This window comes from Urocitellus parryii, chromosome 8, assembly GCF_045843805.1.
Source record: "Urocitellus parryii isolate mUroPar1 chromosome 8, mUroPar1.hap1, whole genome shotgun sequence".
Taxonomy (NCBI): Eukaryota; Metazoa; Chordata; class Mammalia; order Rodentia; family Sciuridae; genus Urocitellus; species Urocitellus parryii.
The window spans coordinates 86,025,892-86,046,806 of NC_135538.1; the positions used below are offsets into that span (position 1 = coordinate 86,025,892).

General features: G+C 34.4%; 1 protein-coding gene across 2 annotated transcripts in view; it reads right to left on the reverse strand.

Annotated features, from left to right (window-relative positions):
• Positions 1-20,915, reverse strand: part of Smap1 (small ArfGAP 1) — a 171,906-nt gene that overhangs the window by 13,277 nt on the left and 137,714 nt on the right. For both annotated transcript variants that reach the window (XM_077801688.1, XM_026391320.2), the window contains one exon: positions 9,216-9,306. In XM_077801688.1, coding sequence (XP_077657814.1) covers positions 9,216-9,306 — 91 coding nt within the window. The remainder of the gene's footprint in view (positions 1-9,215; positions 9,307-20,915) is intronic.

Sequence of the window (20,915 nt, forward strand, 5' to 3'; positions counted from 1 at the left end):
TATTTTCTTTCTACATTACCTTAAGATTTCAAGCTACTATTTTGTGAACTGAGTTGGCGAATGAATGTTTTAAACTGCACACATACCAGAAATTGACAAGAAAGGTTAAAATGTTTTGAGCTACAAAAAAAAAAAAAAAAAAAAAAAGTTAAATCAGTGCTACATCTTACAAGAATGTAAGGCATGCCCAGCATGTACTTACTGACATCTTGATGCTTAGAGATGCTTAGAAAGAAGGTTAACTTTTCAAATCTGACAAAGTCTTGAAAGCCAATCTTGACTGTCTAGGAATCATTAATATGATGAGTGAGTCTGTTGATTCTATTAACCTTGGTTGTACCAGAACTCATCTGACAGTAATAATCCAAATGAGGACCAAATTAAAAAAAGTATTTTAATGGATACTTGGCCTGTTCCAAGTACCTTTAAGAATATATAAACTAAAAGAAAATAAGAATAAAACACTTCACATTTTGGACACTAATATTTGCTTGAACACTAATATTTATTTAAGTTCTATGGTTAGGCACTCTGATCAATGCTTTATATAAAGTATCTCAATTTAATCCTCATAGTACCTCAAGGGAATTTTCACAACAAGCTGTGGATTTTAAGAGAGGCTACATGCTGCTATACCTGGGTGGCGGTGAGGGGGAAACCACATTAAATAACCAGTTTGAAAAACTTTTCCTGGGGCCCCCAGGCAGAAAGAGGTGCTCCACTCCAGGGTTAAAAGACTTTATTTACATGACTATCAGCCCATGTCCCTAAAAATGCACCTTAAGAGTATGTGCTGACTTTACCATCCCACCCAGGCACAGTTCTTGGCTCAGGCTCCATTCTGAGGCAATGACCTCCTGAATTCACAATGCATGGTACCACCTTCTCTTCAGGTTAGACCATCTATATGCAGTCTACAATTAGTAGCTCATAACTATTTTCTTTCCATATCATTTTAAGATTCCAGGCTAGTATCTTATTTGCAAACTGAGTTGGTATGAAGGAATGGTAGGTAGCCAGCTGACTCCAACTCTAATAGGCACTACAAAACAGCAGCTTTCCTAAATGTCCTATGCCTTTCATTTTTAGTTTTTAATGACAACAGACTGGACATGCCTCAGTATACTCCAGGCCTCTTAGCTCTCCTGGCATCATTTTTATAGCCCAGAGTCTTTGTCCAGTCCCTCCTGCCCTATCACCAGAAAGAGTACAGCTGCCTCCTTAATTCAATGCCTGACAAAAAGCTAATGCTCAATAATGGCTGGAAAACTGAATTGTTTTCCAGAGACAAATTATTGATGAATATCTTGGTTACAGGCAGAGCCATATATAAAAACAATTAATAGTTAGTGATCCTATTTTTGTTGGGAGAAAAAGTGAAATAATGACACTGTTTTTGAAAAGTACCAGAGATCTCCTGATTACAAATCCCTTTTCAGTCTTTGTCCTATTTGACCACTAGCTCATTTATCCTGAGCTGATCCTTCTCCCTTGAAGATCTCCTCCTTTGCACCTAAGGTTACATTCTCTTGGAAGATCAGGAAATCGATGCTCTCAGTATCCCTGGCTAGTTCTCCCCCCTCCGTGTTCACAGCCATAGCTTATAAACTATGATCTGCCCATGATAATACAACTGCTTCCTAACTGGAATCCTTCTACCAAGGCTTCCTCTTTCTGGTTTACTGATTAGAGAGAGGCTAGAATTCTCTTTCTAAATCAGAAATGTGTCTTTAAGTCACTGTCCACAGCTTGGCACATCTCTGCTCTTAGTACCACACATGATTACCCACATACAGGTTGGTCTCTTTCACTGACTGACCTCCCTGCTGGCTAGAGCATCACTTATTCTCCTCCAGGCCTGTTCCATGTGTCCTACCACAGCACCTGACAGATACTGCAAGGCTGTCTGCTCAATAATAAGAAATTGATGGATTATAAATCATAAAATATTTGACAATGTTAAGACATTAACTGAGTCTATCTGAGTAGCTGCTTATCTTTTCCAACTGTTATCCACTGTACAGGTAACCTCCACAGACCATTAGCTTTCATCTGAAATAGACAAGCATAGTATAAAACAAATTTATTTGTTTCTCCTATCACTAATAGTAGCAAGAAAAGTAACCTACAAATTAAAGAAAATAAAATTTAAATTACAATTTTAGCATTAATACAGATTTCAAACTCAGTTCTCGGGCAGTTCTCATAATCCCATCTCTTCCCTCACGGATAATTCTCTTATCTTCCAGTTTCCAGGTCAACTACATCTCCTACTTGCACTACTGTAAACACAGAGAGCTAATTTTCTGGTATTTACCAGTGTTCCATGAACTCTGCTGGTGCTCAATAAATATTAATTAAATTCATGTTTTAATTGAATGTCAAAGGCTTTAGCTGGTCATAATCTATTTGCACAAATAATAAAAAAATGTCAAAGAGCAACATGAGATTTCATGTATTACTAATCTAGTTTAGAATGTGATAAGTAAGTGGATGTTTTGTTTTTCATTACCATTTCTGACTGAGTGTGAACATTCAGCCTTGAATATACCCTTGCTACAATGAAAACTGTCAAGGCTAATTCTTCATAGATAACTACTGAGGCATCATGGTAAGCAGCAATTAATTTTAAGTGAAAAGAGTGCTGATTAAAAAAGGTTGCTTCTTTGAGATATAGTGTTGCTTTCCTTAATGACAAAACTCCTTAAAGCTTCCTAAATTTTGTTTTGCTCATAGAATTCTTATTTTCTACTCAAGAAACCATTTAAAGCTTTTTCCTTAATAAAAAAATGTTACTTGGAACTCATTTATATTAAAAATATGTATTAAAAATATTGCTTCATGAGATGAAATTAGCTCCTACATACCTTACTTTGTAAATTCAAATCATAAATTTCCACATGAAACAAATTAAATTTTTTAAGTTTTAAATTGTTTTCAAATGTTTTCTTTAAAATATGTCTGGAGTTAAGTGGAGCTATATATTTATTTTTAAATCTTTTTAGCACTAAACAGATGTTATTTGCCAAAATGATTGATACGGCCTTACAAGACAATCCTAAACCTCATGCTCACTTTTTATGCCCTTACCAAGTGGCTAGCCAGTTACTAGTAGAAGCAGGTAAATCTACTTTTGCACATTCCCATAATCTAGCCAATTTGTGAGCAAGAGATGCTCACTACAATGCTGTGTAGAGGGAAGCACTGCAGTGCTACCCATCTTTTAGGAGGCACACACACTGATTTAGAGGTGCTGCCTGGGACTGCTGAGAGATACACTTACACACACACACACACACACACAATCACTACCATTTTATTGCCTCAAAAGATAAGACATATATAAAAATGAAACCAACTTAGATAAAACAAATTTCTTTCCAAATGATGACAAAATGTGACAAACTAAATTTCTTTGACATCACCTAATTTCTTCAGTTTTTTTAGGCAGCTGCAGATCCTCATAGGCAAAGACCATACTTTGCAATCACTGTTTCCAACTATCTCCCTCTTTCTCTCTCAATGACAGTGGTATTCATAACATAACCTAGTAGGAATCCTATTTATGTTATTTAGCATAATTCAAGTCCCTCTGCTACATGTACTTTCAAAGATCCATGCTACCTCTTACTGGTCTCCTCTGACCTGGTGCTCAGAATACAGTCTCAGCACAGGACTGAATAGAACTACTGTGCCAGGTGTTTCACAAAAAGCACACCATTTACTCCAGCCACCAAATACAGAAGAGGTTTTATTTCCACAAGCCAGATGAAGATGCAAGAGATCAGAAAAAACACAGGTATAGCCTCAAAATTCAGTGTTCCCCTTATGCCATCTATCTATCTGACAAATGGTTCCCATTTGATAAACAGATTTATTTGTATGACACTGTCTCACTTGGTAGTGTTAGAGCTCAATATAGTGTTAAGAACATGAACTCTGGAACCAGAAAACACAGTTTATATCCTTGCTCTATGACTAGGCTATACACTGATAGCTGTATTTCACTAGCACTGTGGCTATATTGTATTGTTTAAAGAATAATGATGAGAAAAAGAAAGTCTATATATGTTCAGTACAGATGCGATTTTACCCCCAAATATTTTAAACCCAAGGTTGGTTGAATCCATAGACATGAATCCACAGAGGGGAGACCCATTGTATTACCTTAGTGGAATCATCTTAACCTACTGCTAACCAGTCTCCCAGATTTTTTAAAAATATTTTTATTTTTTTTTATTTTTATGTGGTGTTGAGGATCAAACCCAGCGCCCTGCACATGCCAGGTGAGCATGCTACCACTTCAGCCACATCCCCAACCAGTCTCCCAGTTTTTAATCATTACAAAAACAATGTAATAATCAACAAAGACACTGGCATAACAGTATAATACAGAGTCCTAAAGGATTACACTGGTAAGGGGAAATGAAAAGCATCACTCCTACATGCCCTAGAAATTGATTTCAATTTTCTTTTACTATAGGAGGTATATATTAAAGTCAAGATGTGTCTGTGTTTGATTCAAGTGTGTGCATTTAAGACTTGTTCAGCACAACACTTAGTCAAGAGTGGCCCCAAGACTCCAGATACTTTCCAAGACTAGATGGCAGATACTAATCAAGTATTTCCCACTTCTGGTGGAAGAGCATAAAACACTAATTAGTATTTCTAAGGCTTTAAACATGAATTAACATCTAACCATGAAGCAGTCCTTTCAGGTATAATCAGGAACATAAAGCAAGGATCAACAAACCACAGTCAAACCTATTTTTAAAGCTTTTTGGATCCTAAGCCATGTTTATTGGTTTACTTGTTTTAGCTGCTTGTATACTACAATGGGAGTTGAGAGGTTGCAAGACAGATTATATGGTCTGCAAAGGCAACAATTTTATTTTGCTCTTTTCAGAAAAAATTGCTGATTCCAACTAAAAAGTATATACAAAAACATTTTATGTTTGACTTTTGGAACGGGCACTACATCAGGAAAAGAGAGCTATAAATAAAGTAGGTTTAGCTTGTGTTACCAGGTTGAAAACAAGAGCATGGGCTTATCAATGTTCCATTTAAAGAGAATATAGAATTTCTAAAAATTGATATTAATATTCTCATAACAGGGTAATAGTTAAGAGTGATTCAGGCAGCCATGACCCTTGGAACACATGGCCTTCCATGGCTATGTGACTAAACTATTTCTGTCTAGAAACGTTTTAAGTTAATGCCTGTCTGTTCTGGTTTCCCTCATGGGATATGCTGGGTTTTTTTGCATGACTGTAAGTCATACTTCAAGACATCTTCTCTGAAATACCCACTATGTTTTCGATTCACAGGAGAATAACAGAGTCCCACTAGGGGAAAGTGGTATGCTCTTGAGCAGAAAATTAAGTTTACTCATTGAGGCTGACATCTATAATCAATCCAGATTTAGGACCATTGTTTGTTTTGAGATAAAAGGGATTGTTGATTCTCTGTAGTTTCATGGACTTTCATGAACACAGCTTTAAAAAAACAAAGTCTGAAGCTGGGCATACTGGTCCACGCCTATAGTCTCAGCTAGTTAGGAGGCTGAGGCAAAAGTCTGAGGAAAGCCTGGGCAACTTAATAAGACCCTACCTCAAAATAAAAAATAAAAAGCAGGGGATGTAACTTAGTTGTAGAGTGCCCCTCAATATTAATCCCCAGTATTAAGGAGAAAAAATATATCTGAAAATATTTTTAAAAAGAATTTAGGTTACTGATAGACAGCAGGTATGAAGAGTTGTAGGTTCTCTGGATAAAACACTCACCCTGCTTTTCCTACTGCTAAAACTCTAGCACAAGCAGTTCTCTTCCTGATCACATCTTTCACCTATTCCATATTTGCAACTCTTCCATTGTACGATCCAAAACCTGCTGTCCAGCATCAGCAAAATCTCCTCTATATATCCTTTACCTCTTCTCCAACTCTGCCTTCATCATATTGCTTTAAATAAACCTTGATTCTCCCCTAGAGATACAACTTCCTGAAGCTTTCCAACTGTCTAAAAAAAGAGCTGGCCTAGCATATTCACAAACCCAGGGGTGAGAGAAATAAGTATAAATTGATAGAAGCCATTGATGCTTTGGAATTGTTTGCTATGCAGTATGGACAACAATAGTTGACTATTCCAGAAACTGATAACAAAAGAGGAGTGCTGAAATCTATGGACCAACTTTGACACACAGTGGTGGAAGACAAGGAAATCCTTATAGGAACTTGAAAAACAGAGACACAATATGAAATGGTGAAACAGTTGGTATATAATGCCTTGTAAAAAGTGAAAGGCAGAAAATATCAAAGTTGTAGCAGAGCTGCCCTAGTTGACCTACAGCCCTGAGAATAAAAGATGTTTATTGTTGTAAGCTGTTATAATCTGGGGGTTATTTACCAGGCAGCATTACTGCAGCAACAGATGAGTATCTCAAAGGCTAAGTAGTTCTAACAGATTTTATGTCTCACAAAACCTAAAATATTTATTTCAATTCTTAATATAAAAAGCTTGTCAACTCTTTCTTTAGACAGAGGCTGCTCTGTCAATATGGGTCCAAAGTAAAGATGATGTGAAGCAGAGCATTGGCTGATTTCAGATGTACACAACATGAGAGACAAATAAGCTTTCTTTACAGCAAGCCACCAATGTTTTGAGGAAGTTTGTTACCACAGTATAATCTAGCATATTCTGATATAGAAATTTACTCTGACTTTGTTTTCAAGGGAAATATCTCAGATTACTAGTACTTTTTTTTTTTTTTTCACTATTTACTCCTTCCTGGTTCTCTCTCCAGGACCCTTGTTGTATTTCCCTATCCTCTAAACATCTGAGAGCCATGGGGCACAGCACCTCTTCTCTTCAGTCTATATCCACTCCCTTAGTGAATGCATCCAGTTTCTTAACTTTAAACAACATTTACATGCTGATGACTTCCAACTTTATATTCTTCACCCAGATCTCTCCCTAAACTCATAATTCATATAACTGCCTGATTAAGATCTCCTTTATGATAAAATTAACCTTTTTGGTCTAAGAAATTAGAATTTCAAATTTATTATGACCCAAGTAAAACTCCTAATCTTCCATCCAAACTTCCTACAGACTTTCCCATCAAAGTAAATGGTAACTTGATTCTTCTGACTGCTCAGATGGAAAACACTGAGTACCATCCCTAGATCCCCTTTCCTCTCATTTTCCACATTGAATTAGTCAGCAAATCTTAGTGAATCTATCTTCAGTATATATCCAAAATCTGATTGGTACATCTTACCACCTCAAATACCACCATCTAGTATAAGCCATCATTTCTTCTTGTAATATTGCAACACTTCTTCCTGCTTACAGCCTTGCTTTGTTACAGAAATTATGAGGACTAGGGCAATAATTCTTTAGATACTAAAATCAGCTTATTAAATCTTTGTAATCCTCTCCAATGTATTTTAGGTCACTTAAAGTAAAAGCCGAAGTCTTGTCACAGTCTGCCCCGTTCCTCACTCCTTACCTTCCATATCTCCTCTGTCATTAATCTCCCCAGATCATTTCACTCTAGCCATACGGTTGTCCTTGCTGGTCTTTAGACACTTCAAATAGGCTGCTACTGAAGAGGTTTTGCATACTTGCTGTTCTCCTATCTGGAATGCTCTTGCCCACAAACCCAGATATCCATAAGCTTCATCTTGTCAATCCTATTTAAAATCACAACTCCCATTTTTATTTTATCTATAGCACTTACCATATAAGACCTACAACATATGCTACTTACTTATTCACTGTCTCTCCAGATAGAATGAAAGCTCCCAGAAGATAGAGGTTATTACTATCTTCTTTCAGAATTATCTCCCTTGTGTCTACAAGGAGCATGGACACATGGGAGACACTCAATATTTGCTGAACTAGTTAATGAATCTGTAATCAGATCTAGTCTATATCTAATATTTCTAAGTTCCAAACTAATAATTTAGGCACTTAGACTGGAAATAAAATGTTGCATTGAGAACAAAGATTCATACAGTAAGATATATTTTTTTTTTACTTTGGTAATAAATCTTTTTTTAATTTCCTTTTCTCATTTACAGCAAAGAAAATAAAATACAGAAATTATGAGAACTAGAATTCAACACAATTATATTTAGAGCTCTTGGACTGGAGTAAAGCCTTAGTTTTAAGATTACAGTTATTTTTCCACTATCATAAAAGAATTTGACCTCCAGGGAGTATTTTTGTATGATATACCAGATTCCTAAGAAATGAATAAAACACTCAATTGTAATTCTTAAAAGAGAAAACAATTGACTCAATAAGACTCAAGATAAGTTTTTTTGAAAAGTGCTGCATGAAATTTAACTTTACTGTTCAAATGGCTTTCATTTCTTTTCCTTTATTTGTCAGTCTTTCTCAAAACTAAACAAATGCTTTTTAAATTAAGTACTGCTCTAAAACTCAGATAGTACTAGAAATAACCATTTATCAAACCAATTCTTTTAGGAGGAATAAAACTGTAAAAAAAAAAGGCTGACAATATTCGCAGATGAGCGTAGTATAAGCACATCTTGAATGAAAGTCTGTTTACAACATTTATCAACATGTACACCAATATATATCTGTTAGCCATTAAAATAAATAGGACATTAAATTGAGTACTTCTCATTGTCATCAGATATATAATATAATATGAAAGTAACCATTAGATTTGGATATAAAATACATTGCTTAGGTTAAATAAAACTAAAGTTTTAACCTGAATATTTTACAATATAGCTATCCCAGAAATATTTTCACTAAGGTAGAACCCTCACAACCACCAAACTAAAATAATTGAAGGGGGTGGGGGAGTGAGTATAGGGCAAAAGGAGAAGGAAAGGAAGATAAGGGTGAGGGGTAGAGAAAGGAAGAAGAAAGAAAAAAGAACCCACTCCTTATTTTAAATGTTGAAATGTCACATCTACCAAGCCTTTGATGATTACTTTGAAATCTCTTTTTCCCCCAAGGAACTCATTACTTATGTTTCAGTGAAGACAGTACTGACAGACATTGGCTCCCTTATTAAAGATTTCCTTTCTGTAGAATTCGGCAAACTAGTCCTACCATTTTCAAATTCAGTTAACAGGTAACTTTTGGTATACTTAAGATAACACCATTATATTCATTTCAAATAAAGATTTCAATTATTTTATATTCTAATTGTGGCTTTCACTGTTTATTACTTACCAAGTCCTAAAAGATCAACAGTGGGCTCTGCAGCTTTTTTAGGGCTGGTACTTTTTTTAGGCTCCAATTGTTGATCTTCTTTCTTCTGCAGCTTTTGAAGTAAACAATTAGATTTATTAATTTTTCTTAAATAAATCAAACAAACCTTTTAATTCCAACTTATTATGTACGTTTTTGGTACAGTTAATATAACAAAGCATATGAACACAGTGAATGAAGCTTAATGCATTTATCATACAAAAAACAAATATGGGTCTGGGGTTGTGGCTTAGTGGTAGAGCGCTTGCCTGGCACGTGTGAGGCCCTGGGTTCAGTTCTCAGCACCACATAAAAATAAATAAATAAAATAAAGGTATTCTGTACAATTACAACTAAAAAATAAATATTTAAAAAAATAGACATGGTATTTTTTTTTCTTTTTTTTGTGGTGCTGGGGACTGAACCCAGGGCCTTACACATGCTAGGCAAATGCTCTATCACTGAGCTACATCCTAAACATGGTTTTTAAATTTGAATGATAGTTCTTATACATTATGACCCCAAAATAGTGGATATACAAATTTAACTCTTAATATAACTGTTCTTAACATTACACCCCTAATGTGTAATTACACGTTTTGAACAAATGCGTTTCATATTATTTCCTAGCTACTCTTAATGCACTCCAGTTAGCTGAGGTTGGGGGAGACCTTGGAGTCTTCATGAACACAATAGGAGTCCCATCATCCATACTACTGGAATCACCAATATATCATGAAAAGCCCAATGAAATGTTATTTGACATATTTTCTTCCTGAGTCTATATAATTAGTTACTTTTTCAATATAATATTATTCTAGTTCTCAGAAGCTTAAGTCTTAATTATATATTCCAAACTCTTTCTTTTTCTCAAAAAAAATGTCATATAGGACATGATGAAAAGCACCACAACTACTATGTTCTCAGTTCTGAAATCAATATAAGAAAACAAAACATTCATTCATTTACTCATTCAATTCTCAAACCATTCCTATAAGATCATTTCTACTATTCACTATTTAAAGAATTCAGAACTTAATTGTTTGGGGTGCTGTCTGTGCATGCCATGTGCACACACACATATTTGACACTGGGGATTGAGCTCAGGGGTGCTTTACCACTGAGCTACAGACCTTTTTATTTTAGACAGTATCTCACTAAGTTGCCTAGTCTGGCTTCAAACTTGTGATTCTCCAGCCTCTCAAGACAGCTGTGGTTACAGGTATGCACCACACAGATTCTTTAACACCCTTCTTTAAAAAAAAAAAAACAAAAAACTAACCTGTAACTATATATAATTTTCACAGTATCTATTCCTTTACTTTTAAACATCCAGTATAGGTTAAAACTCATCTGCTATAGTTTTGCATGTGAGAGATCCAGGGTTCAATCCCCAGCACCACAAAAACAAACAAACAAACAAATACAAAAATTCCAGGGCTGGTGTTGTGGCTCAGTGGGTACAGTGCTTGCCTAGCACAGGTGAGGCCCTGGGTTCGATACAAAGCATCACGTAAAAATAAATTTAAAAAATAAAGGTATTATGTCCAACTACACCTAAAAAAATAAATAAAAAATTCCAAGGAAAGCATAGTTTGTAGTAACAAAGTAAGCAATTCTTTTCAGCTGATACTTAAACTGCTGAAACTTCCTTCTTTCCCTATCCCTCTCCCTTCCTTTCTTCCTTCTTTTCTCTACTCATTTACTTGTCAACCTGTGTTATTATAAAAATTCAAATCTAGAATGGAATCTGAGGATCAAGTGGCCACGCACATAAAAACCTCAAATATATGGAAACCTCAAATATTCCAGAACAGAATTCTAGCAGCTTTCTTGGAAAGGTGGTAATTGTTCCTATTGTGGGAGTGAGTTTTATGCTTAGTAGATATGTAAAAATCCTAACAGAAGGCTTTAATTGAAAATAAACACATAATCTGGCCAAATTTATTCACTTGGCAAATTAACTGAAGCTCAGATATTAGATGCCAAATAGGAAAAGACTACATCTATTACTTTCTCCTACCCAAATTTGGAATTCTATTTTGGTGTAATTCATTACTAAATCTTCTTCCACAGAAATAAATATGAAACAGACTCCAAATCTGAGTAACTCCTTCCTTGTCACTTTCTGTAGCCTAAGAATCTAGAACAGGGTCCTTCTGACTAAAATGATCTTTCAAAAAATGCAAACACGGGTTGGGGATGTGGCTCAAGCGGTAGCGCGCTCGCCTGGCATGCATGCGGCCCGGGTTCGATCCTCAGCACCATATACAAAACAAAGATGTTGTGTCCGCCGAAAACTAAAAAATATTAAAATTCTCTCTCTCTCTCTCCCTCTCTCTCACTCTCTCTTTAAAAAAATATACAAACACCAATAATTATAAAATGGTTTTGCCACCAAATTAGAATTACCTTTTAAAATATTACTGAATATGAACTATCCATCATTGTTTGAAAGAAAGAGAAAAAATAAAATCAAACAATGCAGTAGTCTTCCAGTTATTCTGACTCCCACCCCCAGAACTACTACAAAAGATCTGTGAAATCTCTTTCCTCTTACATGTCCACACCTGTTTTCTAAGAGTTCTCTTCTTACTTAAGAGTCCAATTACATCATCGTTCAAAAGAGTGTTCATCAACCATTTTTCACAACTGCCACATTTTTCACATTTGTATAGTTGTGTAAGATAAGGAGAAACTATAAGGCAATAATAAGGGAATGTCCTAAAACAGTTTTGTCAAACTGCAGGTGTGTCCCACTAGCAGATTTTGGAATCTGTTTTATGAACCACAACTAGAAATTCTAGCATGTTAAAAAAAAAATTGAGTGGTGGGTAGGGATAAATAGAAAATAGAGTGTACTATACAGAATAAAGGTTAAGTACATGAATATCTGATGAATATCTGTTTTGCACATCTGCACATACATGTGAGCATAAATCTGGACATTATATATAATGTAATTTTTACCAGAGTGATAGGCTCATGCACTAAAGACAGTCTGCTTCTTTGTTCCTATAATGGGTCACAGTAGGAGTGAAGAATGTCTATGACCTGAACCTTACTAATATGAACCGAGCCGGCTACTCTAGAAGAATTTCAACAATTCAAACATAAATTACCCTTAAAGTTGGCATCTGATAATTTTTCCCACAAATCACAAAAGCAAGAGAATTGATCACTTTAAAAGCTTATACTTGTCCATCTTAAATCTTGCTAAGACAGTAACGAATTCATCCATATGTAGCAAAGGCAATTTTGTAGATTACTCCCTCGTGTCTTCAAAGTAATCCAAGTTTAAACTACATATATTAGTGAGAGCTATAAATACTGAACTCAGATAATACTCTACTTCATTCATAAATGTAAACATAAAAAATTAATCTTTTATTTTTTGAAATATTCAAGAATATACCAAAGTACCATTCTATATAGATAAAAGGAATCTCTATAAAATTCCAGAGTAATAACTACTTAATCTTTTAGAACTAAATATCCATAAATACATAAATTTTTATAAAAATTCCTTGAATGATTTTCTAATAAAATGGATAATTCTAAAATTTCAGAGAGACAGTATTTGTTTTCCTTGTCATAGGATGAGTAATAATATCCAAAAATACAGACTCAGGAATTAAGAAAATTTAACTTATATATTGCCATTATGTGGGTTAAAAAAAAAAACCCTACAATGTGATGGGTACACACAGACTTGAAATTTTAAAAAATTTAAATAACTAAGTGTTGTGTTTTACTCCATTTTACTAAACATTTAAACCTAAATTATCACCATTAAATTGAGGAACAAAGCCTGTTTCTAAAAACTACTACTTCCAGCCATTAAATCCTGTCCATAGCTAGGGCTGCCCAATACTGCCATATTATAAAAGCTGACAAGATTGCTACTCAGTTTTAACTGAGGAGGAAGATTATAAATGGGCTTGGCTACTAAAAAAAGGAAGAGACAGTTGAAGTGTTAAATCTCTTTTCTTTGCCACATTGTATAACCCAGCATTTCAAAAATCAAACATTTAATAATTTCAAGCTAAGAACAATTTTCCTATTTCCCCTCATTATACTATCTGTAGCAACAAGGCAATGCAATGGCTTTTAACCTGGATTTATCAAAAAAGGAGCAGCAGTATCCTGTGCTCATCCTAAAACCCTGTCTCATGGCTACTCTGAAGTCCACTTAGTTTCTACAGCAAAGCATATCTGTGGATTGCTCTTTTTTATTGTAAGACACTGTATATCACCAATGTTAACATTCAGAAAATTATAAACAATTTCCAAAATGTATTTCAATTAAACACATTTGTTAACAAATAGTTGTATAATAGGTTATTATTTCCTAACAAGTCCTTCTAAAATGAAAACATCTTCAGGATCATGTACAAGTCCTTTTAGAACACAAGTCATACTCATGAAATATTTTCTATTAATTTGTACCTTTGTTCCCAAGCATACCAATTCTGTTGTGTCTTGCAAAGAAAAATAAGATAAAATTATTTAAGATATATATCTCTCATATAAAAACAAAACCCATAACATCTTGAAGCCAAATATTTAAGAATAAAAGGCCATTATCTTGTTAGGAATTTTGAGCAGGGATTACTAAGTGTGGTAATACTAAGTCAATATCTTGATGACAACATCTTCCCCACATAACTGATACCCTTTTAATATTTCACATTCAGCTCAGACATGATAAATGATACATACAGAATCATTCTACTTTGAATCCTCCTCCTACTAAAATATCACATAGGGAATTTACCTTTTAATAAGTGAAGAATGCAGTCAACTCTGAGTACATAAAATTGGGCAATCTATCATTTACTAAGAAAAATTTTCTGAGAAGCAAGAACATAGGTCTACTTTAGTAAACAATTTTATAAAATATAATTTCCTTAAATTCACTTTAAGCAGATACCTCATTCATATTATTAAAGGTTTTATTAGCAGAAGCTTTACTACACAATCATTTTGTGATTCATAATGCTACTTCACAGAGTATGATCATTTAGCTTGCAAGTCCTACATTTGCCACCATTTCCTACCTCTTTAAATAAAAGACATAACAATCTCTAGAATGCGTTTCACTATTCTTTGTTCAGTTAATGTAGATAACAGCATTAATACTTATTATAAAACTATACAACTTTCTAGGTTTTAGATAAAGTTATTCAAAATTTTCTTTAAAAAATACTAATCTCAAATTATAACATTTATCTATATGAAATTTCCTTTAATATTAATAGAATCATGCACCTATAAGGGACATAAATCTATTATGTTCATTTCTCATTTTAAAATCAAGGAAAGTAAAGTCATATGATTTGTCCAAGGGTCTCATACATGGCTGTAGTAACACAGATTAACCTCCTGATAGGGCTTCTTTTCCTTCACCATGATGCCTTTTGCTGAGTCCAGCCTTAAGATGTTTCATTTTGTTTATGCAAATATTCCAAAAATCCAAAGAACTCTGAAATTCTTCTGGTCCCAAGCATTTCAGAAAGGGATAGCCAACTTTTATTTACCCAATGCTTAACAACTCATATATATTTTTCTTCCAATGATAAAAAGAGAAACTGCAATAAAGGAATCACAGTCAAGGTACATTGTAAAGACCACATGATAGGTATAAAATGCTATAAAATTCACAAGTGATGACTCTCATGGAATGAATAGAATTATATGAAGTATAAAGGTAGGGGCATTTATTTTCAGGTATATAGTAAAGATAGGAAGGGGTCCAACATGTCGAAGTTGATAAAGCTACCAGAAGAAGAAAACTGAGTATGGGATAGTGGGAAAGGGACTTAGATGGTGGACATATATCACTAACCTACAGATCTAAGTGAAAAGTAGTAATAGAAGACAAATCCTTACATTTTAATTTTATCTTTATTACTTTACTTGATTCATTTCTACAATATGGAAGGACCTAAATTGCCATCTAGAGCTAGTATTTTAAATAGGCCATCAATTTTCAAAGTGAGTAGTGGAAAACAAAGATATGACATGACTCCTAGGGAAATATTTAGAACATATGTACTGTACTGATGCAGAAAAATCTGACCATGATGGTTGTGAGGCATATTAAGAGCAATGCTTTAGGAAGAGTAGCATTCATCTATCATGTCAGTGGAAGTTGAAATTGGGAATGAACTTTCTAATAGTTAGTCAATAACACATAGTTCCCAGAATACTATCTTATCTATAACATCTCTCTGCTTAAGTCATCATGGCAAATTTAACCTTTATTAAAACTGTTAGTAACAACTCATGAATAATGAATTACTTAAAAGCTTCTGGGCATTACATCATGTATACACTACTGCACAAGTAGAAAAAGAATTCAAAGACTGTATCACCACATTGTTTACTCATTTGAATCTCTTAATAAAAATAATTGTCTTACATTCCTACTCTGGATTGGCAGCTAGAACTACTACCTATGTATTTCTCCATGTGTGCTTTCAGAACTGACTTATAAAATAATATTGATTAAAACCACTTTATGTGAGAAGTAATCTTGCACATAACTCTACTCTCTGCCTCATTCATTTGTTTAGAATCTTGTTAGTTTCTTTTCTTCTTTATTATTGTTTATATTGTACTTATAGATTTTTTTACATTAAAAAGTATATTCTGTTCTTGAATTTAATATTCTTAAATTCTATTTTTAGGGTTCAAATTTAGAACTGCAATCTACATTTTATTTCCCCTGACCTTATAGATATCTTTAATTAAAATTCCTACAGGGCCTAGGGACACTACTGTCCCAAACAAATTTCACTGAGTTAGAGAAATATCAACAATTTACATTAATTTCAGAACTGGAAGGAACCTTGAAGCTTTTAATCAATTCATTAAGAGATTCATAAAACACCACTGTAACATCTCTCTTCTATACTCATTCTCTAAGGAAATTTGCCAGTGTTATGGAATCATTGGATATGATGATACAGCACAGTCTATATTTAGATAATTCTGAATATTAGAAATCTTCCTTTTCAGCTGACTTTCAATATCCACCACTTATGCACATTCTCCATGCCATGGATGTGAATAAATAAATGGAAGAATGAATGTGTGGCTTCTTAGAAGCCACAGCAGATCATTAATTCACATGAAACCTTTGCTCATTTAAAAGTCTCTGACATATTATCCATTTTTAAAAAATTTTATGTTTAAGACCACCTGAGAAATTTTGTCAAATGATGTCTTAACTAACCTTTATTGCTATGTCATTTAAAAATTAACAAGGTGACATGGATATACTCAGTTAATACAATGTTGGGAAAAAAAAGAGTCTGTGACTAAACCTGAGAAAAGAGCAGAAAACTCCCAATACACTGGTATAAATTGTATTAACTGGACTTCTCTGGGACAACTGTCCATTCTGCTCACAATCTACTCTGTTATCAGATCATCAAGCCTACCTGTCTATGTCATGACCACAAGGATACATAAGAATCTAAGAATAGCTCATGTGAGACCAAGTCTATTAATCTGACAGGAGCTATAAGGGAAACCATACAAACAACTAGAGAGTACTGATAAAATTTGGGGAAAAAGCTGTAAGCCATTTAAAAAAAAAATCCATTTGAATTTTGAAGAGAATCCATGTCAAGTTCAATGATGCTGAATTCATAATTCACTTACATTTCCTTCTAAAAGTCAGACATTTGGCCATTCCTAATCTTGTTGTTCAGTAGTTTGTACAACTTCTCAAAGAATGACCTCCAGTGTTTTATAAATTGGGTCTACAAAGTTCCTCATTATTCAACACAAGCACTGAATGACTACCCTTAATAAAAGTTTCCTTAAAATAACATTTGTCCCACAGTATTTGTGAGGGATTGTTTCAGAATGTCCCTCAGATAACAAAATATCTGGGTGCTCAAATCCCTCAAATAAAATGGCACAGTATTTGCATATAACCTATCCACATTCTGTCTTAAACTTTAAATCTTCTCTAGATTACTTTTAATACTTATTAAAATGTCAATGCTATGCAAATAGATGTTAATACTGTATCACCTAGGGAATAATGGCAAGAAAAATATCTGTAAATGTTCAATACAGCTACTACTACTACTACTACACACACACACACACACACACACACACACACATATATAATAATAATATGTGTGTATGTGTGTGTGTTTTATAGTATTTTCCATCCATGGTTGGTTGAATCTAAGAAAGCAGAAACCACAGATATGAAGGGTTCACTACATGATTTTTTTTGGGGGGGGAATTAAGCAAATAAAGAGCAATTTAAAATCTAAGCCAAATATACAGAGAATCACTTCCATTTGGCTGGCATATAATAACTGCTTCATAAATGACAGCCAGTAGGGGTTTTATAGTTATGTGCCAGGACTAGTAAGCACTGGGTTACAATGATGAATAAAAACTGGCTTGAACACTGAGCTCCACTCTTGGATTCGCTATTGTTAATCTTGTTTTACACAGCATTCTGGAGGTTTGCAGTAAAGAAAAATAAGAGTAATTTCTGAAAATTATCACTTACTTATCAATGTAACTATGAAGAAAAACTATTAGTCAGACTCCTCAGTTTTAAGCGCAGTTTGGATACTCCCCAGCTGCATGATTTTGAACAAGTCATTTAATATCTCTTAGCAGGTTCAGTTCCATTGTATGCAACCTATGTAGTCCCACAGAGCCCCTATGCTAAGTTTATTGTTGAGCTACTACCATCCTGAAATTCTTAATTATTTTATCATTTAATTTGTATTTTGTAAACTAGGAATTAAACCACTCTATGACCCGGCTATTTCACTCCTTGGAATTTATCCAAAAAGAAACAAAAACCAAAACCAGAAATCAGTATACTATAGCGATACAGCCACTTCAATGTTTATAACACTAGAATTCACAACAGCCAAATTATACAATCAGCCCAGTTGCCCCTCCATAGATAAATGGATTAAGGAAATGTGGTATATATACACAATGAAGTTTTACTCAGCCATAAAAAAATAAAATTATGACGTTTACTGATAAATGGATGTAAATGTAGAACATCATGCTAAATGAAATAAGCCAGACTCAGAAAATCAAGGGCTGAATGTTTTTTCTCATGTGGCAGCTAGAGTAAAAAAGGGAAAAGTGGGGCAGGGTGCATGGATTGGATATCATAAAGTCATGGGAAAGATCTGTGGAGTAGAAGGAGACTGAGAAGAAGGGAGAAGGAATGGGAAATGGTAGGAAATGTGGAATGAATTTAACAAAATACAGATTTTTAACAAAACATAGAATGGGCAATTTCAACTTTATGTATATATAGAAAGTGCCAATAAAAAATAAACAAATAAATGAGTGACAGGAAGATCAATAGAGAAAGGAGAATAGGGGAGGGAGACAGGAAGGGAAAGAGGAGGAGGGAGGATGGGGGACTGAATGGAGTAAATCAACTTCCATGCATGTATGACTTTGTCAAAATGAATCCAATTACCATGTACAACTACAATACTCTAATAAAATATTAAATAAATAAATAAAATATGAATTTTGTAAATATAATGGGCCAATGGGATATAAGGTTAAGCATAGGAGTTAAGTGCAGTATGTGCATCTCCACCAGTCTTTGTTGTCCATTTGCACATCATGTTCACAAAGCTCCATGGGCACAGAATTGCAATGAGAGATTCTTACGGTTTGGATCTTGAATGCCCCCCAAAGCTCATGTGTTGAAGACTTAGTACCCCATGCACAGCACTCTTCAGAGATAAGATCTCTGGTAAGGATAAGACTGGTTAAGGACTGACTTCATGGATGAATGAATCCATCTGTGGATTCAGAGCTTAATTTGATATTGAGTGATAAACTTTAGGAGGTGGAACCTAGTTGGAGGAAACAGGTCACTGGGATCATGCCCTTGAAGAGAATATTTGTCCCCAGTCTTTCTCTTTCTCACCCCTGTCCCCCATTTCTCTCTTCCCTTTCCTAGCCACCATGAGGTGAGCAGCACCGATCTACCATGTGCTCCCAGTCATAATGTTCTGCTTCACCACAGTTTAAAAGCAAGAGTCAGCCAAACATGGACTAAAACTCTTGAGCCAAAATAAATCTTTCCTACAGTTGATTTCTCTGACACACTGTGTCAGAGTGATGCAAAGCTAACAGACTCCTAGTTTATATGAGGTTAAGTTTATTAGCTATTTAACAGGATAAGTAGGGATCCTGGCAGTTCCAAGAAATCATGCTTTCTGTTCCAACCAAATCATGCCACAAAAGCAGAAAGGAGGTTATAGCATTCTAAGGAAGAAGAAAAACCAAAAAATTCTCTCACTCATGTTATTTCCCTATAACTAGCCAATAATATAAATAAAAATGACATCAGAAAAGGAAGAGAAAGGGCAACCAACAGTGAACCAAAGGTAAAAGAGCTGAAAGAATAGGTATGTATCAAGAAGTAAAATTAAAACAGTAGAATTAGCTGGGTGTGGTGGTGCATGCCTATAATCCTAGCAGCTAAGGAGGTTGAGGCAGGAGGATATTAAGTTCAAAGACAGCCTTAGAAACTTAGCAAAGCCCTAAGCAACTTAGCGAGACCCTGTTTGAAAATTAAAAAAAAAAAAAAAAAGGTGGAGATGTGGTTCAGTAGTTAAGTGCCCCTGGGTTCAATCCTGGATATCAAAAACAATAAACAGACAAACAAACAAGACAAACAAACAAACAAAAAGAACAGTAGAGTTAATTTTGTGCACATTCCCACTGTTCTTATAAGAACAAAACACACACATGCAAACTAAGAATACAAACTGTATAATTTTGGTGATTCTATATGTGAGTTATACAATTTTATATTTCCAATTGAAACTTACACTACACAATATAAAAATTAATGAGAAGTTCATATTAAAGTTGAAATTTTCTCTTTTCTCTGAACAACATTAACAAAGATATCTTGACAAATTAAGAAACTCTAGAAGAAAGGGAAAAGCTTTATATTTTAGTATATTCAATGACACCTTTTTCCTGTTTTTTGAACAATGGGTCTCTGATTTTTACTTTATACTGGGTCCTCTACTAAATTACATAGCTGGCACAATTAATGACCATCAATTTCAGATCAATAAAACAACAATAGTATTATCTGTTGTACTGACCTTATGCTTGCTGAAATAATAATTAAGATAAATATTACGAGACTTCCAGTTTCTGGTCCACAACATAAGGAGCCTACAAATCACCATTCTGTTTTAACAAGTTAAAAGCTGAACAAATTGAAAAATGAACTGCTTTTTTTAGATCCATCAGAGAAGTGAGGTCACAAGGCAATCTGTAGCAGATACACAATCTGAGGCAGATACACAGAAGCAAAACTTGTAGAATCAGAGACCCACTACCAAGACAAGAAAACCTGAACTGTAGTTGATAGATTGCTGGAGGTGTGGACAAGCCTGAGAGATTAAAAACTCCAGTCACCCAGGGGCATCCTCATCCTTTTAATTTTACTGTCAGGAGCTAACAAGGTTCTCACAATGAAGATAGGAGGAAAAACCTGTATAGCTTCTGGAAAGAAAAATGAAAAGGAACTATTTTGAAATGTGACTGGTCTTAACATGCCATGCTTTCAAGAGAAACTATTTTACTAAAGCCTAACCTTACCTAGGGAAAGGAAATATCCAATTCCAGCCC